General features: G+C 42.3%; 2 protein-coding genes across 2 annotated transcripts; both read right to left on the bottom strand.

The window, feature by feature from the left end:
• Window positions 1-1060: 1060 nt before the first annotated feature.
• Window positions 1061-1642, bottom strand: LOC124682243 (probable inactive receptor kinase At1g27190). Its single transcript, XM_047216967.1, has one exon. It carries the CDS (start codon window positions 1640-1642, stop codon window positions 1061-1063), a length of 582 nt encoding a protein of 193 aa, XP_047072923.1.
• Window positions 1643-5699: 4057 nt separating this feature from the next.
• On the bottom strand, window positions 5700-8451 carry LOC124682245 (IAA-amino acid hydrolase ILR1-like 3). The gene is made up of 5 exons (XM_047216969.1): window positions 8045-8451; window positions 7628-7753; window positions 7144-7458; window positions 6466-6594; window positions 5700-6357 (listed from the first exon to the last, which is right to left on the bottom strand). Exons 1-5 carry the CDS (start codon window positions 8318-8320, stop codon window positions 5998-6000), a joined length of 1206 nt encoding a protein of 401 aa, XP_047072925.1. The 5' UTR covers window positions 8321-8451; the 3' UTR covers window positions 5700-5997.
• Between the last annotated feature and the right edge of the window lie 10114 nt (window positions 8452-18565).

Below are 18565 nucleotides of genomic sequence, written 5' to 3'. Positions count from 1 at the left end.
CTTGTCGGTCTTGAGGAGGAGGTGTCCAAAAGCCACCCGTATCATAAAGAGGGAGTACTTTGCATCCAAACCTTAAATTTGCGATCATAAATTCTTAGAATTAAAGGGCGTATGTCAAAAGAATTAGACTACTCATAGTAGGGAGTAACATAGAGTAATAACATGCATATGTTACAACTATATGTTACTACCTCCATAGTGGGTAGTAACATATGAACGGTGTCATGTAAAGTTATATTTGTTAGGTTATAGACTTATCTTGTTTTGGAAATGTGTGATGTGATGATAGGTAGTTACCACAACCCTCTTATTTTTTCAATTAATGACTTGTCATGTCACCAAAATGCTTAGTTGGCACTTTTTTTTTCTTTTTCGAAATGGGGTAATTCCCCGGCTTCTGCATCATGATGATGCACACGACCTTTTTATTAAAGGACGTAAAAATTATTGTTTACAAATCACGCATCATCGAGGATTGACACAAGAATCAACCATCGAAACAGTAACATATTCAGACTACGGATCAACATAGCCTTCTAGTATGCCGCCAACCAGCCTGGCACAAGATATCCTGAGCGACCATCAGGAGCCGTGTGCAGCCAGAAACCATGGCATCCCGCTGTCCCTCCGGAGAGAGTAGTTGGCACTGCATGTAAAATTATGTTATTACCTATGTTACTCCCACTAGTCTTAGAATCGTTTGCGAACTGGTAGCCACTATACCCTAAGCGTGTGGCCGCGGCGAGGGGATACAGGAGGTTAACAAATGTGTCAAGCATATAATAACCCTTTAGTTTCAGAAGCACACCTCGATCTGTGATTTGTACGGCTGTCCCAGCCCAAAAAAAAAAAGTTGTCCAAAACTGAATGTCAAGCGTGATTCAGTTGTTCTATGTTTCAATTTTTTAAATGGAATATTCTTGCTGTAATAGTACATAAACATTCACACATATTGATTGCAAACAAGTGAAACAGTTTCACAATGATTTCATCATAGCATAGAAAATAAGTTGAACAAGAGTGCGCGACAGCAAATACTCCGCACGGAGGGAGTATAAGTTCAATTATCCCCGTTGTGAGAGAGGTCGAGCGTCCTGAGGCGGCTCAGCCGCGATAGAGAAGCGGGGATCTTGCCGGAGAGGGCATTGCCGCTGAGCTTGAGCGAGTTGAGGTAAACGCAGTTGGCGAGCTCGGAGGGCATCGGCCCGGATAGCCGGTTGCCGGAGAGGTCGAGGGTGACGAGATAAGGGAGCCAGTCGCAGAGCGCGGGCGGGATCGGTCCCTCGAGAGAGTTGTTGGAGAGGTCGAGCGTGGTGGTGGCCCAGCAGTATTTGAGATGCGATGGGAGGGCGCCATGGAGGCCGTAGCCGGAGAGCTCGAGCGCGATGACGCGCGACTCCTGCGGGTGCCAGCAGGAGACGCCTGAGAAATCGCAGATGGCGCCTGCCGAGGTGTTGGCGAAGGTCCAGGACGAGAGACGGGCGTTTGGGTCCCTGAAGTGGCGCTTCACGCCGCGGAGGCACCGCACGTCGTCCTCCTGGACTACTGGCAACGCCGGCACTGTCTGCGTGGTGGCGGGCGTCAGTGGGAGGGCTATTGCAAGCAGCAGCAGCAGGAGGGGGAGGAGCAAGCCCGGAGACATGGCGGCCGGATTAGTGGCGGCGGGAGACTGAACGCTGTGTGTGTACTGACTACTGACTGGCCGGAGTCGCGCGCGCGTGTCTGTGTTGGCGCAGCAGGGAGAGAGGCGAGAGCTGAGCTGAGGCGGGATGCGATATTTGAATCGAAGGCCTCCAGACTAGTTGATCAAAAGCCAGAAGGTTAGTGCTTGGGTCGTGTCGGGTCAGCAACGTCGGTTTGGCATATCTCCATTCATCAAAGGTTTTGGAGTAATTTATTTGCATGCTGTCTTTCTTCGTGAACCCATTGGACATACTACGTGTTTCTACCTGTTGTACGATCACCTATAGATGGCACAAGTCGTCGGATAAAATGTTGTGTAGACTGGGTCGTGTAGCTGATGGTGCGTTTTACATAGTTTTTCTTTTGCTTTTCCCCAACCGGGCCTCATCCCCATCACATTAAGCAACAGAAATATTATGTCTTACAAAGAAGAGGAGTACTAGGGGTCGAAATAAGAAGCGAGTTGGGGAAAATTTGAAATATTATATTACGGGAAAACGTTGCACATGATGATTGTTTGGGAAATCATTTGCACTGCTTTAGGAATACACACGATTTGGCTAAAACAATCGTGCGCGATAGTGGACCCAATAGACGCAACCCTACCTAATTTATTGGGTCTATTGGCTTCCGTAACGTGTCTCATTGATGCACCACCTATTATATACTAAAAGCATAATACAGAGGTCTAAAATAGAGACACCACGTTAATTCACATCATTAAAATTATTATAATCATTAGATCTAATATTCGTGGTCAGGATTTAATGAACTATTAGCGTTCACATAACTATCTTGATACACCTTATTTTCACAACGTCACGTATGGGTGTGGGTTCGGTTATTAGCTGGGTCCACACAACAATGTACGCTAGCTATTGAGAAAAAGAGTGTTAGCTGCCCTAGACTGAACGTGGTAGATTTAAACAGGAAAAAAAACTAACTATGACTAGAAGCTATCCCGTACGAGGCAACAAAAAAAAAATCAGGTGCATACTCACGGACTTCCCTTACGGCCGCACGACCTCAACGGATGTATCCACTCGCAACCGGTTAGGATTATCTTTGGATGGTTTTGGCGACCAGAATTATGATGAGGAGAATATAAGCAGCCTGTGTAACCTTATGTTGAGAAATAAGAGCATTTCCAACAGACGCGCGGTAAAACAATTGTACAACACCATTTTCCCAGTTTTAGCGTGCGCGTTTGCGGATCATTTCACCAGGTGCTACACTATTTAGCATGCGCAAAACGCATCAATTCCAGGTGCTGTAAATGAAGCGCGTTGGCGCATGCACAAACATAAAACAACAACTACAAGGTGCTACGAAGATCAAATACAGTCAAATAAATAAAATAAAAATAGTTTATTACAACAGTACGAAATGCAGCAAGGTCGTGGCGGCGATTTGGCGACGGCAGAGCGGTGATTTGGACGCCTGGATGCACGTGCACCAAATATCCAGCGGGTGCTGGGCCGCAATTTCGCGCGCTGGAAACAAACATAAAACAACAACTACAAGGTGCTACGAAGATCAAATACAGTCAAATAAATAAAATAAAAATAGTTTATTACAACAGTACGAAATGCAGCGAGGTCGTGGCGGCGATTTGGCGACGGCAGAGCGGTGATTTGGACGCCTGGATGCACGTGCACCAAATATCCAGCGCGCTGGGCCGCAATTTCGCACGCTGGAAACAAATTAGCGCACCGCACGTCTGTTGGAGCGAATTATTTCGGCACCAGAGCGCTAAAATGGCGGTTTTTACCGCATGGGCGCCTTTTCGCGCGTCTGTTGGAGATGCTCTAAGGCTAATTTTCTTCAAAATTGATTGATGCATTTTCACTAGCTAGGTGTGTGCACTAGCACTCACATTAGGTAGAATATATTCTTAGGTGATTTATTTACTAATACTATGTTTATAATTGCTTCTATCTATGTAGGTGAGTTCACATTTAGGCCAGAAAAGTTGCTCAAAAATTAATATCTAGGACACATAAATTATATGTAGTACACCCTCCCTTCAACAAAGATGTCTCAACTTTGTTTAAATTTACATTTATGTAGATATACTATACTGTATAGATCAAATTTGAAACATCCTTTGATGGACAAAGGGAGTAACCGACCACACCTAACAAAATTTGCAAGCACAACTCATAGCCTCGGTGCAAGCAACTACAAGTAAGCAAAGTTTATGTGTTAGATTTTATATAGACATAACACACCACAACTCATTTTGGAATCTGATTATATGATTGAGTTTAATGTAGAGGGAAATGTTCTATGTGCACCTAAAGTATTACATAAACTCGACACTTTTTGTGCCGTCTGTAAAAAATAGAAAGAAATATACTATTTTAGCATCAAAATTTTGTTATTTTTATACAGGGTACAAAATATGTCGGTTTTTGCTCAAACAACTTTGTGAGCATGTAATATGTGAAGCGACATTTTTTTTGTATTTCTTTGACATTTTAAAATATTTTTAAAATGCATTTCAAGTAAAGTTAATGTATTTAGGATAACATTTGTGATGGCTATGGAATTATATGCTACTTCTAAATTTGGACACATAATGTGAACATGCTGAACTTTAAATGTTTGAAACCATTTTGACACTTTAAAGATGATGCTCTCGCAATTACGAGGGCACCATGCTAGTTGAAAATAAAAGTACTTGAACACATAGAGGAGCTAGACAATGGTGAATTAATTCCCGACTAACACAAGCTGTTCCAAGTGCAAGTTGCAGAGAGAATTGTTGCTTGGAAGATAGCCCGGCTCCCCGGTAATGGTCGAACATTAGGGCCAATCACGACCGCTTTTATGCAGAGAGCAATGTTGTTCGGAACATAGCCCGGCTCCCCGGTAATGGTCGAACATTAGGGCCAATGACGACCGCTTGTATGCAGAGAGCAATGTTGCTTGGAAGATAGCCCAGCTCCCCAGTAATGGTCGAACATTAGGGCCAATCACGACCGCTTGTATGCAGAGAGCAATGTTGTTCGGAAGATAGCCCGGCTCCCCGGTAATGGTCGAACATTAGGGCCAATGACGGCTTGTATGCAGAGAGCAATGTTGCTTGGAAGATAGCCCGGCTCCCCGGTAATGTTCGAAAATATCTCTCTAAGAGGATCATACACTTGTAGGGCAAATGACGACCGCTTGTATGTATTACCACATTGCACAAGCAACCTTTTGCCATCTTGCATCACCCTCAATGGCATGCAACAACGTTCGAATGGCCAATTCGGATCATGGACAACTTTGACTAGTTAGTTTTCTCGAAATCGTCCAAGATCGATACGTTGCTGCATGAAGCTTGCGGATTAGTGTCCACTTTTGAATGGCCGAATCCGCAACTACAAGACATGTACATTTTCTTTCCTATTTAGGGCAATCCCTTTGTGATCAATGATGTGACCTTCATGGGTTGAATATGTTAACGAACTCTATTTGAATTTTGATAAATTGGCCGATCAGGGATTTAGTTTCTAAAACCCAATGGACGTCTAAGCCTATCATTTAACCACAAGTTCTGCACAACTTAGTTGAACAGAACAAAAACAAACATGCCATATATATATAGATATACATAGGTCTCACTGGGTGGAGTTGCTGCCGAATGGAGGCCGACGTCTGATTTTCTGGTTTACATCTAATATTTAGGTGTGCACCGGTGTCCCCCCCCCCCCCACACACACACAATCAAAGTTGAAGGGATAAATTATCTCACGAAGGGGTATCGAAAGATCCTGGCTATCCACATGGGACCAATGTTTGGGGGACACCAAAGCAAAACTCTTTAATATTGTATTACAATTTTAAGTGACAAGTGGAGGCTACTAATTATTAGCAGTTGGGGATTGATCAACTCTCTATTGTAGTTCCAGTTCACGAGCAAAAATATTACAGTATACACAACACAAGGTAGATTCCATAACGTGTCTCGTTGGTAGACCACTGAAAATAGAAGTACTTCAACTCTTCAAGACATGGAGGGGCTAGACAATAGTGAATTAATTCCTGGCCAACACAATCTGTTCCAAGTGCAAGTTGCAGAGAGTAATGTTGCTTGGAAGATAGCCCGGCTCACCGGCAATGTTCAAAAATTCCCCTGTGTGAGGATCATAGACTTGCAGGGCCAATGACGACCGCTTGTATGTAGTACCACATTGCACAAGCAACTTTATGCCGTCTTGCATTATCCTCAATGGTATACAACATCGTCTGAATGAACCTTTTGGGATTGTGCACAACATTTTCCAGTTATTTTTCTTGTTTGGTGATGAAGAGGTGGCTATATCATCAATGTTTGTTCAAGTACTCGATGGCCACGGCAGCATGAAGCGCTGTCCCAACAGGAAGAGCACCCTCATCGACCACCAGGTGCGGCGTGTGCACATGGCTAATCTCCATACCGGCGCCTCTGACACCGACACTAAAGAAGGCGGATGGGATCTTCTGTGCATAGAACCCGAAGTCCTCCGCCGCCATCACCTGGGGGCACAACCTCATGTTAGCCTCTCCGAGCATGCTCTCTGCCACCGCCTTGGCATGACTGTACACTCCCTCGTCGTTCATGGTCGCTGGGTATGGCCGGAGCTCCTCCTCCATAAAGTTGACCGTCACCATGCATCGCCCCACCACCGCCTGGCCCTCGATCACCTTAATTAATTAGTCATGTTGTATTAGTTAAAGGAAGTCATAACAAAACACTAATTGTTGTAGAGGTGCCAAGGGACCGGTTGGCCTCATGATCATGTTGTTAATGACCTCTTTGATCCTCTTCTTGAGATAGAATAACCCTTGCGTGGTCATGCTCCTGAAGGTGCCACCCAAGGTCACAGACTCCGGGATAACATTGAACGCCTCACCTCCTTTGATAAAAGTAACTGACACAACCTAAGATTAAACAAGCACATGATAGCAGTTAATTACACATGACACACTGTTAATATATCAGAGTATTGCGTACACTTCAAATATAAATATAGTGCACATCTGTGGCTACTCGAGACGATTGCTATTTTGTAGATGCAAGTCAAAAAATTGATTTGTTTGACTTGGATCAGCTGAACCATTTTCTTTTTCACACTCTAACTGTTTTTATCATCTTTGTTGTTCATCCTACTCGCAACCCCTCTACATTCATGCACTTACCAGTGGACCCGCCATGTAGAACACACATGTTACCGCACCATCTTGCTACACCTCCATAAGGCCGGAGGCCAATGGCTCTAATGTGAGCCTCACCACTCCAAAAATCTAACCTCCCCAGCACACCTAACCATAACAACTACGTACTCCTTCGTCATCATTGTGCATCAAGGATGGCTCCTCCTATGCTATGCATATATCGACATTTCCACATTGGTATCCGCGAATGGAATCGACAGGGTAATCAAGTGTGACAAGAAAAAGTAAGCATCAATTGAGTAAAGCAAAATGTACCGCACTCTGAAGGGGATCAATTTCGCGAGCAACAAGTTGTTGGAGGCTGAGGACGGTCGATGACGCAACTATCACCGGGTCTACCGCGGCATGTGGTACGGCCGCGTGTCCGCCCTTCCCAGTGATGGTCGCTTTGAAACGAGCAGATCCGGCAAGGAAAGGTCCAGGCCTAGATCCGACAGTACCCACTGGTAGATGTGTGTCGATGTGCATGGCGAAGATGGCATCGGCATCATCGAGGACACCTTCCTGCAACACATGGTACCCGCCAGCATGACCCTCCTCCGCTGGCTGGAAGACGAGCTTCACCTTGCCCTGGTAGGTTAAGAATGGAAGAAAAGAAATACCACACAATAGTCATATATCTTTGTTTTGAAATCTCAAATCTCAATCTCATCCAGGATTTCTGATCAACAGACGACCATCTTGCAATACTGAACTTTAAACCAACAACTTCTATGTGAGTATTTTCAGAGGACTGAACCTTGAGATCATCCTTCCGGGATTGAAGAAGCTTGGCAGCTCCGAGCAGCATGGCCACGTGAGCATCGTGCCCACACGCATGCATCTTGCCATCTTCCTTGCTTTTGAACTCCCATTCCACCATCTCCTGCATATGCCGATCGATGGAGCAATCCCTCGACAATCAAGTATTTGATCTATATTTTTATTTTTATACTACATCAACTTGCATGCACAAACCATCAACAATTCTCCATAAATATCTATTTCTACGATCCATGGTCCATACACAATGGACAAAATGGCTGGTAGTATAAGATTCCATGCACATGGTGCATGCAATTAACAACTAATTGTGCCATTATCATCAACCCATGACGATTATCAACTAATGAATGATTTGGTTAATTTACTGACTGCATTATATATTGTGACGGACCTGGATGGGTAGCGCGTCCATGTCAGCACGTAGCGCAAACACGGGGCCGGGGCCACCACCCCCGGTGATAGTGGCGACGACGCCGGTGCGCGCGACGGGCCAGACGTAGGGGATGCCGAGGGCGTCGAGCTCAGCGCGCACGAGCGCGGAGGTGCGGTGCTCCTGGAAGGCCAGCTCCGGGTGCTGGTGGATCCGCCGCCGCAGCCCCAACAGCCACGCCTCGAACGCCGGCACCCGCGCCTCCTCCAGCAGCAGCGCTGCCGCCGTCGTCGCCATCGATCGTCTCTGGAAGCTCACGAGGAGGAGATGTGAGAAGCCAAGTAGCTAGAGCTTTGTGGCACGCCTTCGTACGCGCGCAGCTTTGTTGCAGCGCTTGCAAATGCAATCGGAAGAGGAGACTAGCGCTACTTTGGCAGTGCTCGGTCGTCACGACCGACGTGTATGGACCTCCTATTTGACGATTTTAGTGTCGATAACACACGCATACCCCAGGGTAAAGCTGACCGTCGGTCGGCTGAAAAAGGGGGAGAAATTGGTCGTCCTCCGCTCCGTCGGATCTTGATCCGACGTCCAGAATCAACCGTAATGTAACTTTTATGTTTTGCCCCCTAGTTTTTGGAAACTCAACCCGCAGTCCTTCTCTTCCCCAGTTTACAACAAAATCCTCACCCCGCTTACAAAAATATATACTATTACAACAAAATATTCACAACAAAAATTCAAAATGTAAATGTTATAAAAAATGGATAATTAACAACTATTTTTCTACATGTTGGTTTACAACAAAAATTGACAACAATTACAATAAAAAATCAAAAGCTATAACAACAAAAAACATGTGTTCGTGACTATGAAAAATTGGTTAGACAATATGACATTTTCTATATATTTAATTACAATAAAAATCACCAAGTATTTTACCAAAAATTATAGGCGATTACAACAAAAAAAATTATGGCAAACGCCCCAGGTAAACATTACAACATCTCTTACATGCTTTCTTTATAAATTTTATACGCAATAGTTACAAAACTAACAAACGTATACAACATCTCTACGAAAAAAAAAGTGTCCATGACTAAAACAATTACACCAAAAATCACAAATAATTATAACAAAAAAGTCATCTGTTTACAACATATCAAGAAACACGCATTTTCGTAACATATCACTTAGAAAAAACTTACAAATTATGTCATGTGAGTTTACAACAAATTTTTATCTAATTGTTACAAATCTGGAAACAACACTGCACATTTCTTAAAAAAAGCAACACTCCAGTTTTGGGCCAAAAAACTAGGCCTATATGGGCCGCGCGGGAGCGAGCGACGACGACCGATCGCTGGCCAACGATCGGCCTCCTGATCGGAAGCGTTTTCCTTTCATTTTCGCGAATTGTTATGTTTTTCACGACTTTTCTTTCCATCAATACAAGAAAGTGGAATCAAGAGAAATAACATGGGAATATGTTTTCCCTTTTGTATTGGTGTTTCCATTTTTTCAGGTTTTTTTCTTTAAAATCTAGGGGAACAATGTTTTGGAACATGGGAGCATATGCTCCCTTTAGTTTAAAATGCATCTTACACATATTTTGAATTTCAAAAAATTGAAACGAAAAATTCGCACGTACATCTTCACGTGCTACACGCTTACAAAGTTGTTTCATAAAAAATCGACTTGTCATGTGACGTGTGTAAAAAAGACAAAACTCAGTGCTAAAAATAGTGCTTTTTACAAGATAAAATTTCTCTTTTTTACATAGTCCACAAAAAATGTTGGTTTTTTTTGAAACTTGACGAACACACATATATTATGAAGATGTACATGTAGAATTTTTTGTCAAAATTTTTTGACACTTCAAAATAAATTTTTTTGGTAGAGGGAGCATACGCACCCGGGAGCCGAATTGAATTTCTGATATAGAGACTCATATACTATTATTTTTCTTATATAAATTGTTTTAAGTGCTAATTTGTGTAGGTTGCACCGATTAATTGTCGACCGATTAAATCAGTTAATCGTCCGAATTCCGATTAATCGCTACTCCCAAGCCGGCCAAGCAGTTAACGATTACCGATTTCCTTAACATTGGAAGAAACAATAAAAAAAGACTATCTTTGTGCTTCACTAATTATGACAACCACACAAATGAACTACTCCATCTCTCACGGTTTATTAGGCGTGCGCGTACCCCTAGGTCACAAATTTAATCAAGTTAGCATTAGTTATATTTTATAAAAAATTATATCATTACAAAGTTTAGATGTTCTATTTTCTAATGATATAATTTTTGCATCATATAATTTAAATTATATAGGTTAAATTGACGACCTAGCGATACAGGGAAGACTAGTAAACTGAGACGGAGGGAGTAGCAATTTGCTAGAACACTTATTCCCTTGAGTTACTCCACTTCACTCCACTTCATCTCATTTTATTTTATTACACTTTACTTGTCTTGCATTCTACTCATTGCATTTTAATTTCAGCACATATAGTTTATAGTAAAAACCACTTCACACACACACCATATCTCCTAGCTTTGCATAGAAGGCCATATAAGTGTGTTATAGGGCTTTAGAGAATAGATAGTTTACCTTCAGCTTCTCGTGGGTTCGATACTCAAATCCTTATCGACTTGTACTGTTGTGATTCCCTGCGCTTGGGGGTTATTAGTGCTTACTTTATGTTGGAGACGTGAAGTACAAACGTCTTCCAAGTGGCATCTTGGATGTCTTCTGAGGGAACACAACCCTGGGATGGTCGAGATACCACCTTCGGAGCCTGCTTGGACCTAGGACAATTATAAACGCGCAAAATATTTCATCTACAACAATATCGGTTGCCGAGTGATGGATGAGTTTTTGGTAAGTTTCTTTTACACTTTATTAGTTGATACTCTCATCGAGAAATACAATTTTTCTACTAATGACTGTCTTTTTTATGCATCATTCTAGTTTTTTTACTACAGCTGATGGCAAAAGGGATGTATGTGATCGCGTGATGTCGAAGCTTGCAAAGAAGCTTGTCTCCGACATGTACCACGACTCTACGAGGTGGGCGTGAGAAGCGTGATTAGCCGGTTCGCAACCGATAAGAGGATGTCGCTCGAGAAGTCGAAAGCCCGACTAAGGATTATGACATGCGAGCAGTACATTAGGGTAACTATATTTGGTTCTTATTGACTTCATGATCTAGATTATTGGACAATCCCGGAGTAAGTGGCAATGCACAAGGATGCGATGGCTAGGCGTGGTGGAGTACACCGTAAAAATACTCAGGAAAAATCCTTTGCCGACGAGGCTTTCCCGAGCTGGTCTGGTTCTTTCAACGGCAATGGTTTGTCCTATGGCAAACTACATTGGAGGTCCGAAAAGCTGATGATCAGCGATGGAGCCGTGTCGAGCTCAGGTGAAGAGGTGATCTGTTCATTTTTTTCTTGGTGGCTGCTACGGTGGTGCCGAAGAAGATGGATAGGCGTTGGTTTGTCACATAGGTTTATACTATCTTTCCAGATCTGTAAGATCGATGTATACGTACTTTGTATCTCGTCTTTTATTTATCAATGAGAATCGTATTACCATGCAAAAAAAAAGAGTGTAAAGTTTTTTTTAATATTCACATTTTTTTAAGCTTTGGCCTAGTCTTTTTAGTACACGGCAAAGACTTGTTTTGCTGTAGTGAAAGCACCTTCCATGCTGCTATGATTATCACGAAAGTCGTCAAGTAGATCAACAGTATTTTTTACAGGTGACGAGTAGCCAAAGAGTACTGCTGCTACCTAACATTGCAGAAATGCACTACGTGACATTTTAGGAATGGACGCCAATGTTGACGCTTTTACTACCTGATTTTTTTATATAAATCATTCTTGCCCCTTGCACACTCAACGTTCTTCTAGCACAATATATAGGTAAATAAATAGCGACCACTTCTTGGGGTAGAGTATACAAAACAACTAAAACGAACGAGTTAGACTTTGGAAGCGAGCTTGGCAATGAGCTGGTTGAGAACACATGGATAAGTTGTAGACATATGCTCCCAATCACTAGTCGACATTACTCTTTGCAAAGCAATAGCAGATTGGACATTAAGAAACTCCAAGCAAGCCTCCTTCAGTTGGGAGCAATGTTGCTGCTCAGCTAGAGTAAGAATAGTCGTCACCGAGGTTAAACCTATTTGTCGAGCCAACTGCTGTTCGCACATTGACTTGAGCCGCTGGAGATCATATCTATCCGCCGCAACAAGCAAGTGTTGGAATTTTTCCTTGGTTTATTAATACAAGGAAATATAATTTGAAATTCCAAATGTTTATTTTAAATACATAAAATTCACAAATTTAAATTTGTTCCTTAAACTTTATTTCATATTTTATTCTTATCAAGAATAATTTTTCATTCACCAATCCAATTTTTAATGGATTTTTAGAGTTGTATTTTATTTATTAAAATTTGGTGAAATAATGGCCTTTTCTAAATTGTGAAAAGACTAAAATACCCCCCTGGACCCCTATTGAGCCCAGCCCACTAACCTAAGCCCATGGGACAGCCCACTAAGGCATGCCCATAGCGGCTCGGTGGAGCCGAACGGCCCACCGCTCTCACTCACTCGGCCCTCTCTCACTTTTTCCTAACCCTAGCTTCTCTCTCGCGACTCCCGTGGCGATGGCGCCGCCGCCATGGCCGCCGCCGTGCTCCGGCCGACTCCGAGCTCCTCCGCCGTAGCCACCTACCGCACCTGAACCGCCGCGAGCAGATCTATCGATCTGTCCGCGTGGTTTTCCCCATCTCTTCTTCTCCTGGCGAATCGCCTCCGATCTGGATCTCGGGTGGAATCACCTCGACGAACTCCGGCGAGATCACGTCCTCTCCGACGACGGGTGCGCCTCCGAGACCGACCTGGCGCATGTGCTGCTTGCAGTGCTTGTGCCGTCGTCTCTGTGCCGTGCTGTGGTGGTGTTGGTGCTCGTCGGCGTAACGCCGGCGCCTACCCTGGACTTGCAGCCGTTAGGGCCGCGCGAGCACTGCCTCGCCATGCCCTAGCCTCTGCTTCCAGGCGCAAGTAAGTGTTGCATCCACCTCTTCTCTGTGCGCCTCCTCTTGGTACTGTTCTTCTTCCTCCTCAAGCTCTGCTGCTCTCTGGTGATCCTGTGATCACCCAGAGCCATGCTATTCCTATGCAATTCGTCTGTGCTTGGATTGATTGCAAGTTCATGGTCCAATTACCATTTATTGGTACTGGCACATGCTGCTCTACATGCTGTTCATGTTGTTTTTGCTTCACTCGCTGCTCCTAGCATGCTCTATACTTGCCATGCTCTACTGTGCTTGCTCAAGAGCTAACTATGCCATGCTATGCTTGGTGATGACTTGCTTATGCTCACTGGTCTATCATGCTTGCTTGTCTAGGTGTACTTGTGTTGCATCTGTGACACTTGTGTGTGTGTCAGAGGTGCCTGTGATATGATTCAGTGCTACTCCTGCAAGCCAATGATCCATTGGATCATTCTTTGCTTGTTGGCTAACCTCTCTGTGTAACTTGGCTTGCTAAGATTGATCAATTTGATCAATTGATTATCAGTGATGGCTTACTGGCTAATACTGTGGCTATAAATTAACTGTGTTGCCCAATAGTGTGCTACTGTTAGTACTGAGCATGGATCTGTGATAAATTCATGCTTGTATTAATTTGATTATGATGAACTGCTTGTGCAGTGATGATTTTAAATGACTTGCTTGGATATTAATTTGCTGTTCATGATTATTTAACAAGCAATTAAAGTCTGAATCCATTTCTGGATAGTGATGCTTTGTATTTGGCTTTCCCTCAATTGGTGCTAAGTGTGAAGTGACCTCAGTAGCCTTGCTACTGACTGGTTGCTCACATGGTTGGCTAGATCTGGTTGGCTACTCATCTTTGCTTGTATATTTGGGAATCATAGTAACTATGAATGCCAATATACTTGCCTGTGAAGAATTCTAGGGTTTCTGATGGTTGTATGCTTAGGATTTATTGTATAGTCTTGGCTGCTAATTCTTGCCATCTACTGGTGCTATCTATGCATCAAATCTGGCTAGTGTGTGCATCGAGTGCATATGTGCTAGTTTCGTGCATAGGATCCGTACCTAGATGCTTTCTATTTTAGTGGCTTTTGACTGGCAGTAATCCTTGGTGAAAACCAAGTGATGATCTACCCATATGAGCTTCTGCTCATCCCATGCTTATTTCATGCATATGATGGATTAGATCCATGGGATCTTTTCCAGGAACTAGGTATACCTTGTTCCAGCTCCTAGAAAGAAATATTTGGTTGATGCAGACTTGGGTTTGTGTCACAGCTCTTCACCTCCAGGTCTTGGATGATCTTCTCAGGTCACCATGATTCCTGGTGGTTGAGTGGTTTTGTATGGGTTGGTTCTGTTCTTGCTCAAGAACTGGATGAACTGAGCTTGTTCTGCTTCACCCTTACCTGGTGAATTTTGTATCTGGTCGACTGGTTCTGGCTTCTAGGGTTTGTGCCCCTTTTATATGAACCCTACTTCTATCCTTGCATCGACACACAAGCCTGGTTGCTTTGGTGACTAGGCTGATGCCTTGCCTTGCTGTTGCTGCCTAGCACACTTGGGCTGTGTGCTCTCATATGCTGAAACTTGAGCCCCTGTGTGTGCTCGGGTTTGGTCTCGTCGCTGCCCTTATCTTGTGCTGTCCATGGTTTTGGAACAGCACAAGTGTGCATGACACTTGGTTCTGTCCAAACTGAATATTTGTCTAACACTCACATTCTGGCTAGTGTAAATGTTGCATTTTGCAGGTTTTTGAAGATGGACATGGCCATGAAGAAATACTTCAAGTCATAAAGTCTAGATTTCTGTTTAGGAACTAAATTGTAATCTTTATTTTTATTTCTGTTTATTATTCCTCAATTCTTGTATCAAGAATTTTGTAAAGACAATGTAATGTGTGTTGTGTTATCAATAAAGCTCAAGTTTTTGTTTATGAGCTTTTGCATTATGTAATGTGTATATTCTTGATTAAATATTGTATTTTATACTCACTTTGAAATCCCAAAATGATTTGTATATTATCTTGTGTTTGAATTATAAATTCCTTTTTATATTGTGTAGTGCTTTTTGTTTAATGTATTAACACTTGTCAAATGAACTCAACTTCCCCAAATCAACAAGATACAAAAGATATCATGTCGAAATTTCCCTAACTCACATTGCCTAACCCTAAGTGCAAAATGAGAGAGAACCTCGATCCCTCTTAGGTTTAGTTGCAATAAGGCGCGAAAATTTCCCCCGTTTTGCGATGAAATGCACATCCCATTTCTAAATCTACCCTTCGTTGTTCCTATGTTCTGGGTTATTACACACCCCCCCCCCCCCACACACACACACTATCAAAGTTGAAGGGATAAATTATCTCACAAAGGGGTCTCGAAAGATCCTGGTTATCCACATGGGACCAAAGTTTGGGGGACACCAAAGCAAAACTCTTAAATATTGTATTACAATTTTAAGTGAAAAGTGGAGGCTACTAATTATTAGCAGGTGGGGATCGATCAACTCTATATTGTAGTTCCACTTCACGAGCAAAAATATTACAGTATACACAACACAAGGTAGCTTCCATAACTCGTTGGTAGACCATTGAAAATAAAAGTACTTCAAGACATGGAGGGGCTAGACAATAGTGAATTAATTTCTGGCCAACACAATCTGTTCCAAGTGCAAGTTGCAGAGAGTAATGTTGCTTGGAAGATAGCCCGGCTCACTGGCAATGTTCGAAAATTCCCTGTGTGAGGATCATAGACTTGCAGGGCCAATGACGACCACTTGTATATAGTACCACATTGCACAAGCAACTTTATGCCGTCTAGCCCCTCCATGACTAAAACAATTACACCAAAAATCACAAATAATTATAACAAAAAAGTCATCTGTTTACAACATATCAAGAAACACGCATTTTCGTAACATATCACTTAGAAAAAACTTACAAATTATGTCATGTGAGTTTACAACAAATTTTTATCTAATTGTTACAAATCTAGAAACAACACTGCACATTTCTTAAAAAAAGCAACACTCCAGTTTTGGGCCAAAAAACCAGGCCTATATGGGCCGCGCGGGAGCGGGCGACGACGACCGATCGCTGGCCAACGATCGGCCTCCTGATCGGAAGCGTTTTCCTTTCATTTTCGCGAATTGTTATGTTTTTCACGACTTTTCTTTCCATCAATACAAGAAAGTGGAATCAAGAGAAATAACATGGGAATATGTTTTCCCTTTTGTATTGGTGTTTCCATTTTTTCAGGTTTTTTTCTTTAAAATCTAATGATTTCTTCGTGTAACACATGAACATTGTTTTAGCCCCGTGAATATTTTTTTGAACTTGAACATGAACTTGTGGACATTGAACCATCTAAATCTATCAATTTGTGAACTCAATAAAATCTGAACTGTTTTTGAACCCTTGAATAATTTCTTCAATCTCTCATGAACAATGTTTTGTCCCGCAAACAATTGGTCTAACTCTCGTGAACACTTTTTTGAACCTGTTAGTGTATTGTTTTCGAACCATGAATAATCTTCCTAACAACAGTGAACATTTTTTGAACTTGTAAACTTTATTCAATCCATGAATATACTTTTATGAACCAACGAACAATTTTTTAGGCCATGGACATTTTTGGAACTGCCGTGTTTTTTTTTGAATGCACGAACGTACTTGTTTTCGAATCTATGATTTTTGGAACCCTTAAACATTTTCTGAATCCATGAATGTACATTTTCTGAGTGGACATTTTTTTAACCACATGAACATACTTTTTTTTTGCTAGACAACCAGCAAATATGCTTTCTTGGCAAACATGTAAACATTTAGTTCAAAAATATAAATTTCTTATATAAAACATAAACACATTTTCAAGATTTAAGAATATTTTTCTAAATATTTTATGTGTCCATGAAAAAAGCATATAAACATGTTAAAAATGAAAAAAGAACATAAAAAGAAAGAAAAGGAAAATAAAATAAAACAAAAAAGAAATAACGAAGGAAGAAAATCGCATGCTTTTAAGTACAAAAGTATTGATATATACAATTTATATCAACAACTCTATGTAATTTTTTTTTTGTAAACTTAGCCTATTTGTAGCAATTCTATGTACTTGTTATTTGTGAACATTTCCTACTTGTGCTAGCCATATGTACTCATTACTTGTATGTACCTGTGACCGTAAACTTTCCCTATCTGTAGCATTCTCAATTTTTTTTCTTTATTAATGGTTTATTATTATTAATATATTTACATAATTTTTTTATCATGTGTGCTAATGAAGATACTCTTTTTGTCAATGCAGCGACAATGAAAAAAGGGCGTGAAAGAGAACTTTGTGGCATTGGCATCTTTTTCAAAGGCACCAAGAACAAGCAGGATGGGAAACCTTGAGGGGTGAGCGCCGCTTAAGGCATGTTTGAGATGCGCCACCATGACCTCCTAGTCTTCCCCCCATTGGAGGAGGAGAAGCACCATTTTCACCACTTTTTTCACAATGGGGACGAGGAGTAGGGAGAGCAGCAGCAGGAGGAGGGGAGGACGACGTGGAGGAGGAGAATCTATCTAGCTTTCCAGAGCCTTCGCCGGAAGGGAGGAATGTGTACTTGCGTTGGAATGCCTTGCTCCCCAAGCAACCGTATGCAGAAAAGCATATCCAACTCACCGAGGTATCAAAGTAAGTAGTTCTCTCTTGGCTTTTAAATGTGCAAAATATTGATGTTGGCTTTCCATTGTGCAATATATTGATCTTGTTTCTCCACTCTGTTGGTGCTTGATGCATGTAAAATGCATACATGAATTTTGCACTTTATTGCAACATATTATCACTTATTTTCATCTTATATAATGTTATTATTATGTTTTATGATGTTTTAGGGGATTTTCTACACAATTCCCTCTCCTCCAGTTCTAATACTGTTTGGCAGAAAACACCTATTTTTAGTATTTTTGACTTTACAGGAGTCACGGGACTCGAAAAAGGGCAATGTTAGGGGCCACGCTTCGAAATTTTCGAGACGAACAAGACGGGATGAAGAGGGACACCAGGAGACCAAAAGGCTGGGAAAGAGGCCTGGTGGAACGCCCTCCCCTTCTGGGCGCGCTACCGACACACTCTTTCTCGCCTCGAGCTCCGTTTCACCTCATCTTTTGCGAACCGACTTCTTCTGACCTAAAAACCACTATATATATGAACCCCGAGGGTTTCGTCGAGGCTACGGCAGCAGAGATCAAAAAACATAAACAGGGAGTCATCAGGCCGCTGCCGACGGAGATCGGTGGGAGGGAAACGCTGCCGGAATCGCCTTCGGTGGACTCCACCCCCCTCCGGTGAGGGCATCATCAGCATCTTCATCATCTCCATCATCATCTACAGAAGCACCATCTTCATCTACCCCTTGTAATCTCTCGGCAAAGAGGATGTGTGAGGCAATATATTGTTTTCCCATGATCTATTGT

This window comes from Lolium rigidum, unplaced genomic scaffold (assembly GCF_022539505.1).
Source record: "Lolium rigidum isolate FL_2022 unplaced genomic scaffold, APGP_CSIRO_Lrig_0.1 contig_7407_1, whole genome shotgun sequence".
Lineage (NCBI taxonomy): Eukaryota > Viridiplantae > Streptophyta > Magnoliopsida > Poales > Poaceae > Lolium > Lolium rigidum.
This window is presented reverse-complemented; position numbering and strand designations above follow the sequence as displayed.

Excerpts from the sequence above, each read along its gene's own strand:
- LOC124682245 (XM_047216969.1), bottom strand. The coding sequence starts at position 8,320 with ATGGCGACGACGGCGGCAGCGCTGCTGCTGGAGGAGGCGCGGGTGCCG. Across the intron at positions 7,754-8,044 it reads TGGACGCGCTACCCATCCAG|GAGATGGTGGAATGGGAGTT; the intron begins GTCCGTCACAAT and ends CGGCATATGCAG. Across the intron at positions 6,595-7,143 it reads TTGATCCCCTTCAGAGTGCG|GTTGTGTCAGTTACTTTTAT; the intron begins GTACATTTTGCT and ends GTTTAATCTTAG.
- LOC124682243 (XM_047216967.1), bottom strand. The coding sequence starts at position 1,642 with ATGTCTCCGGGCTTGCTCCTCCCCCTCCTGCTGCTGCTGCTTGCAATA.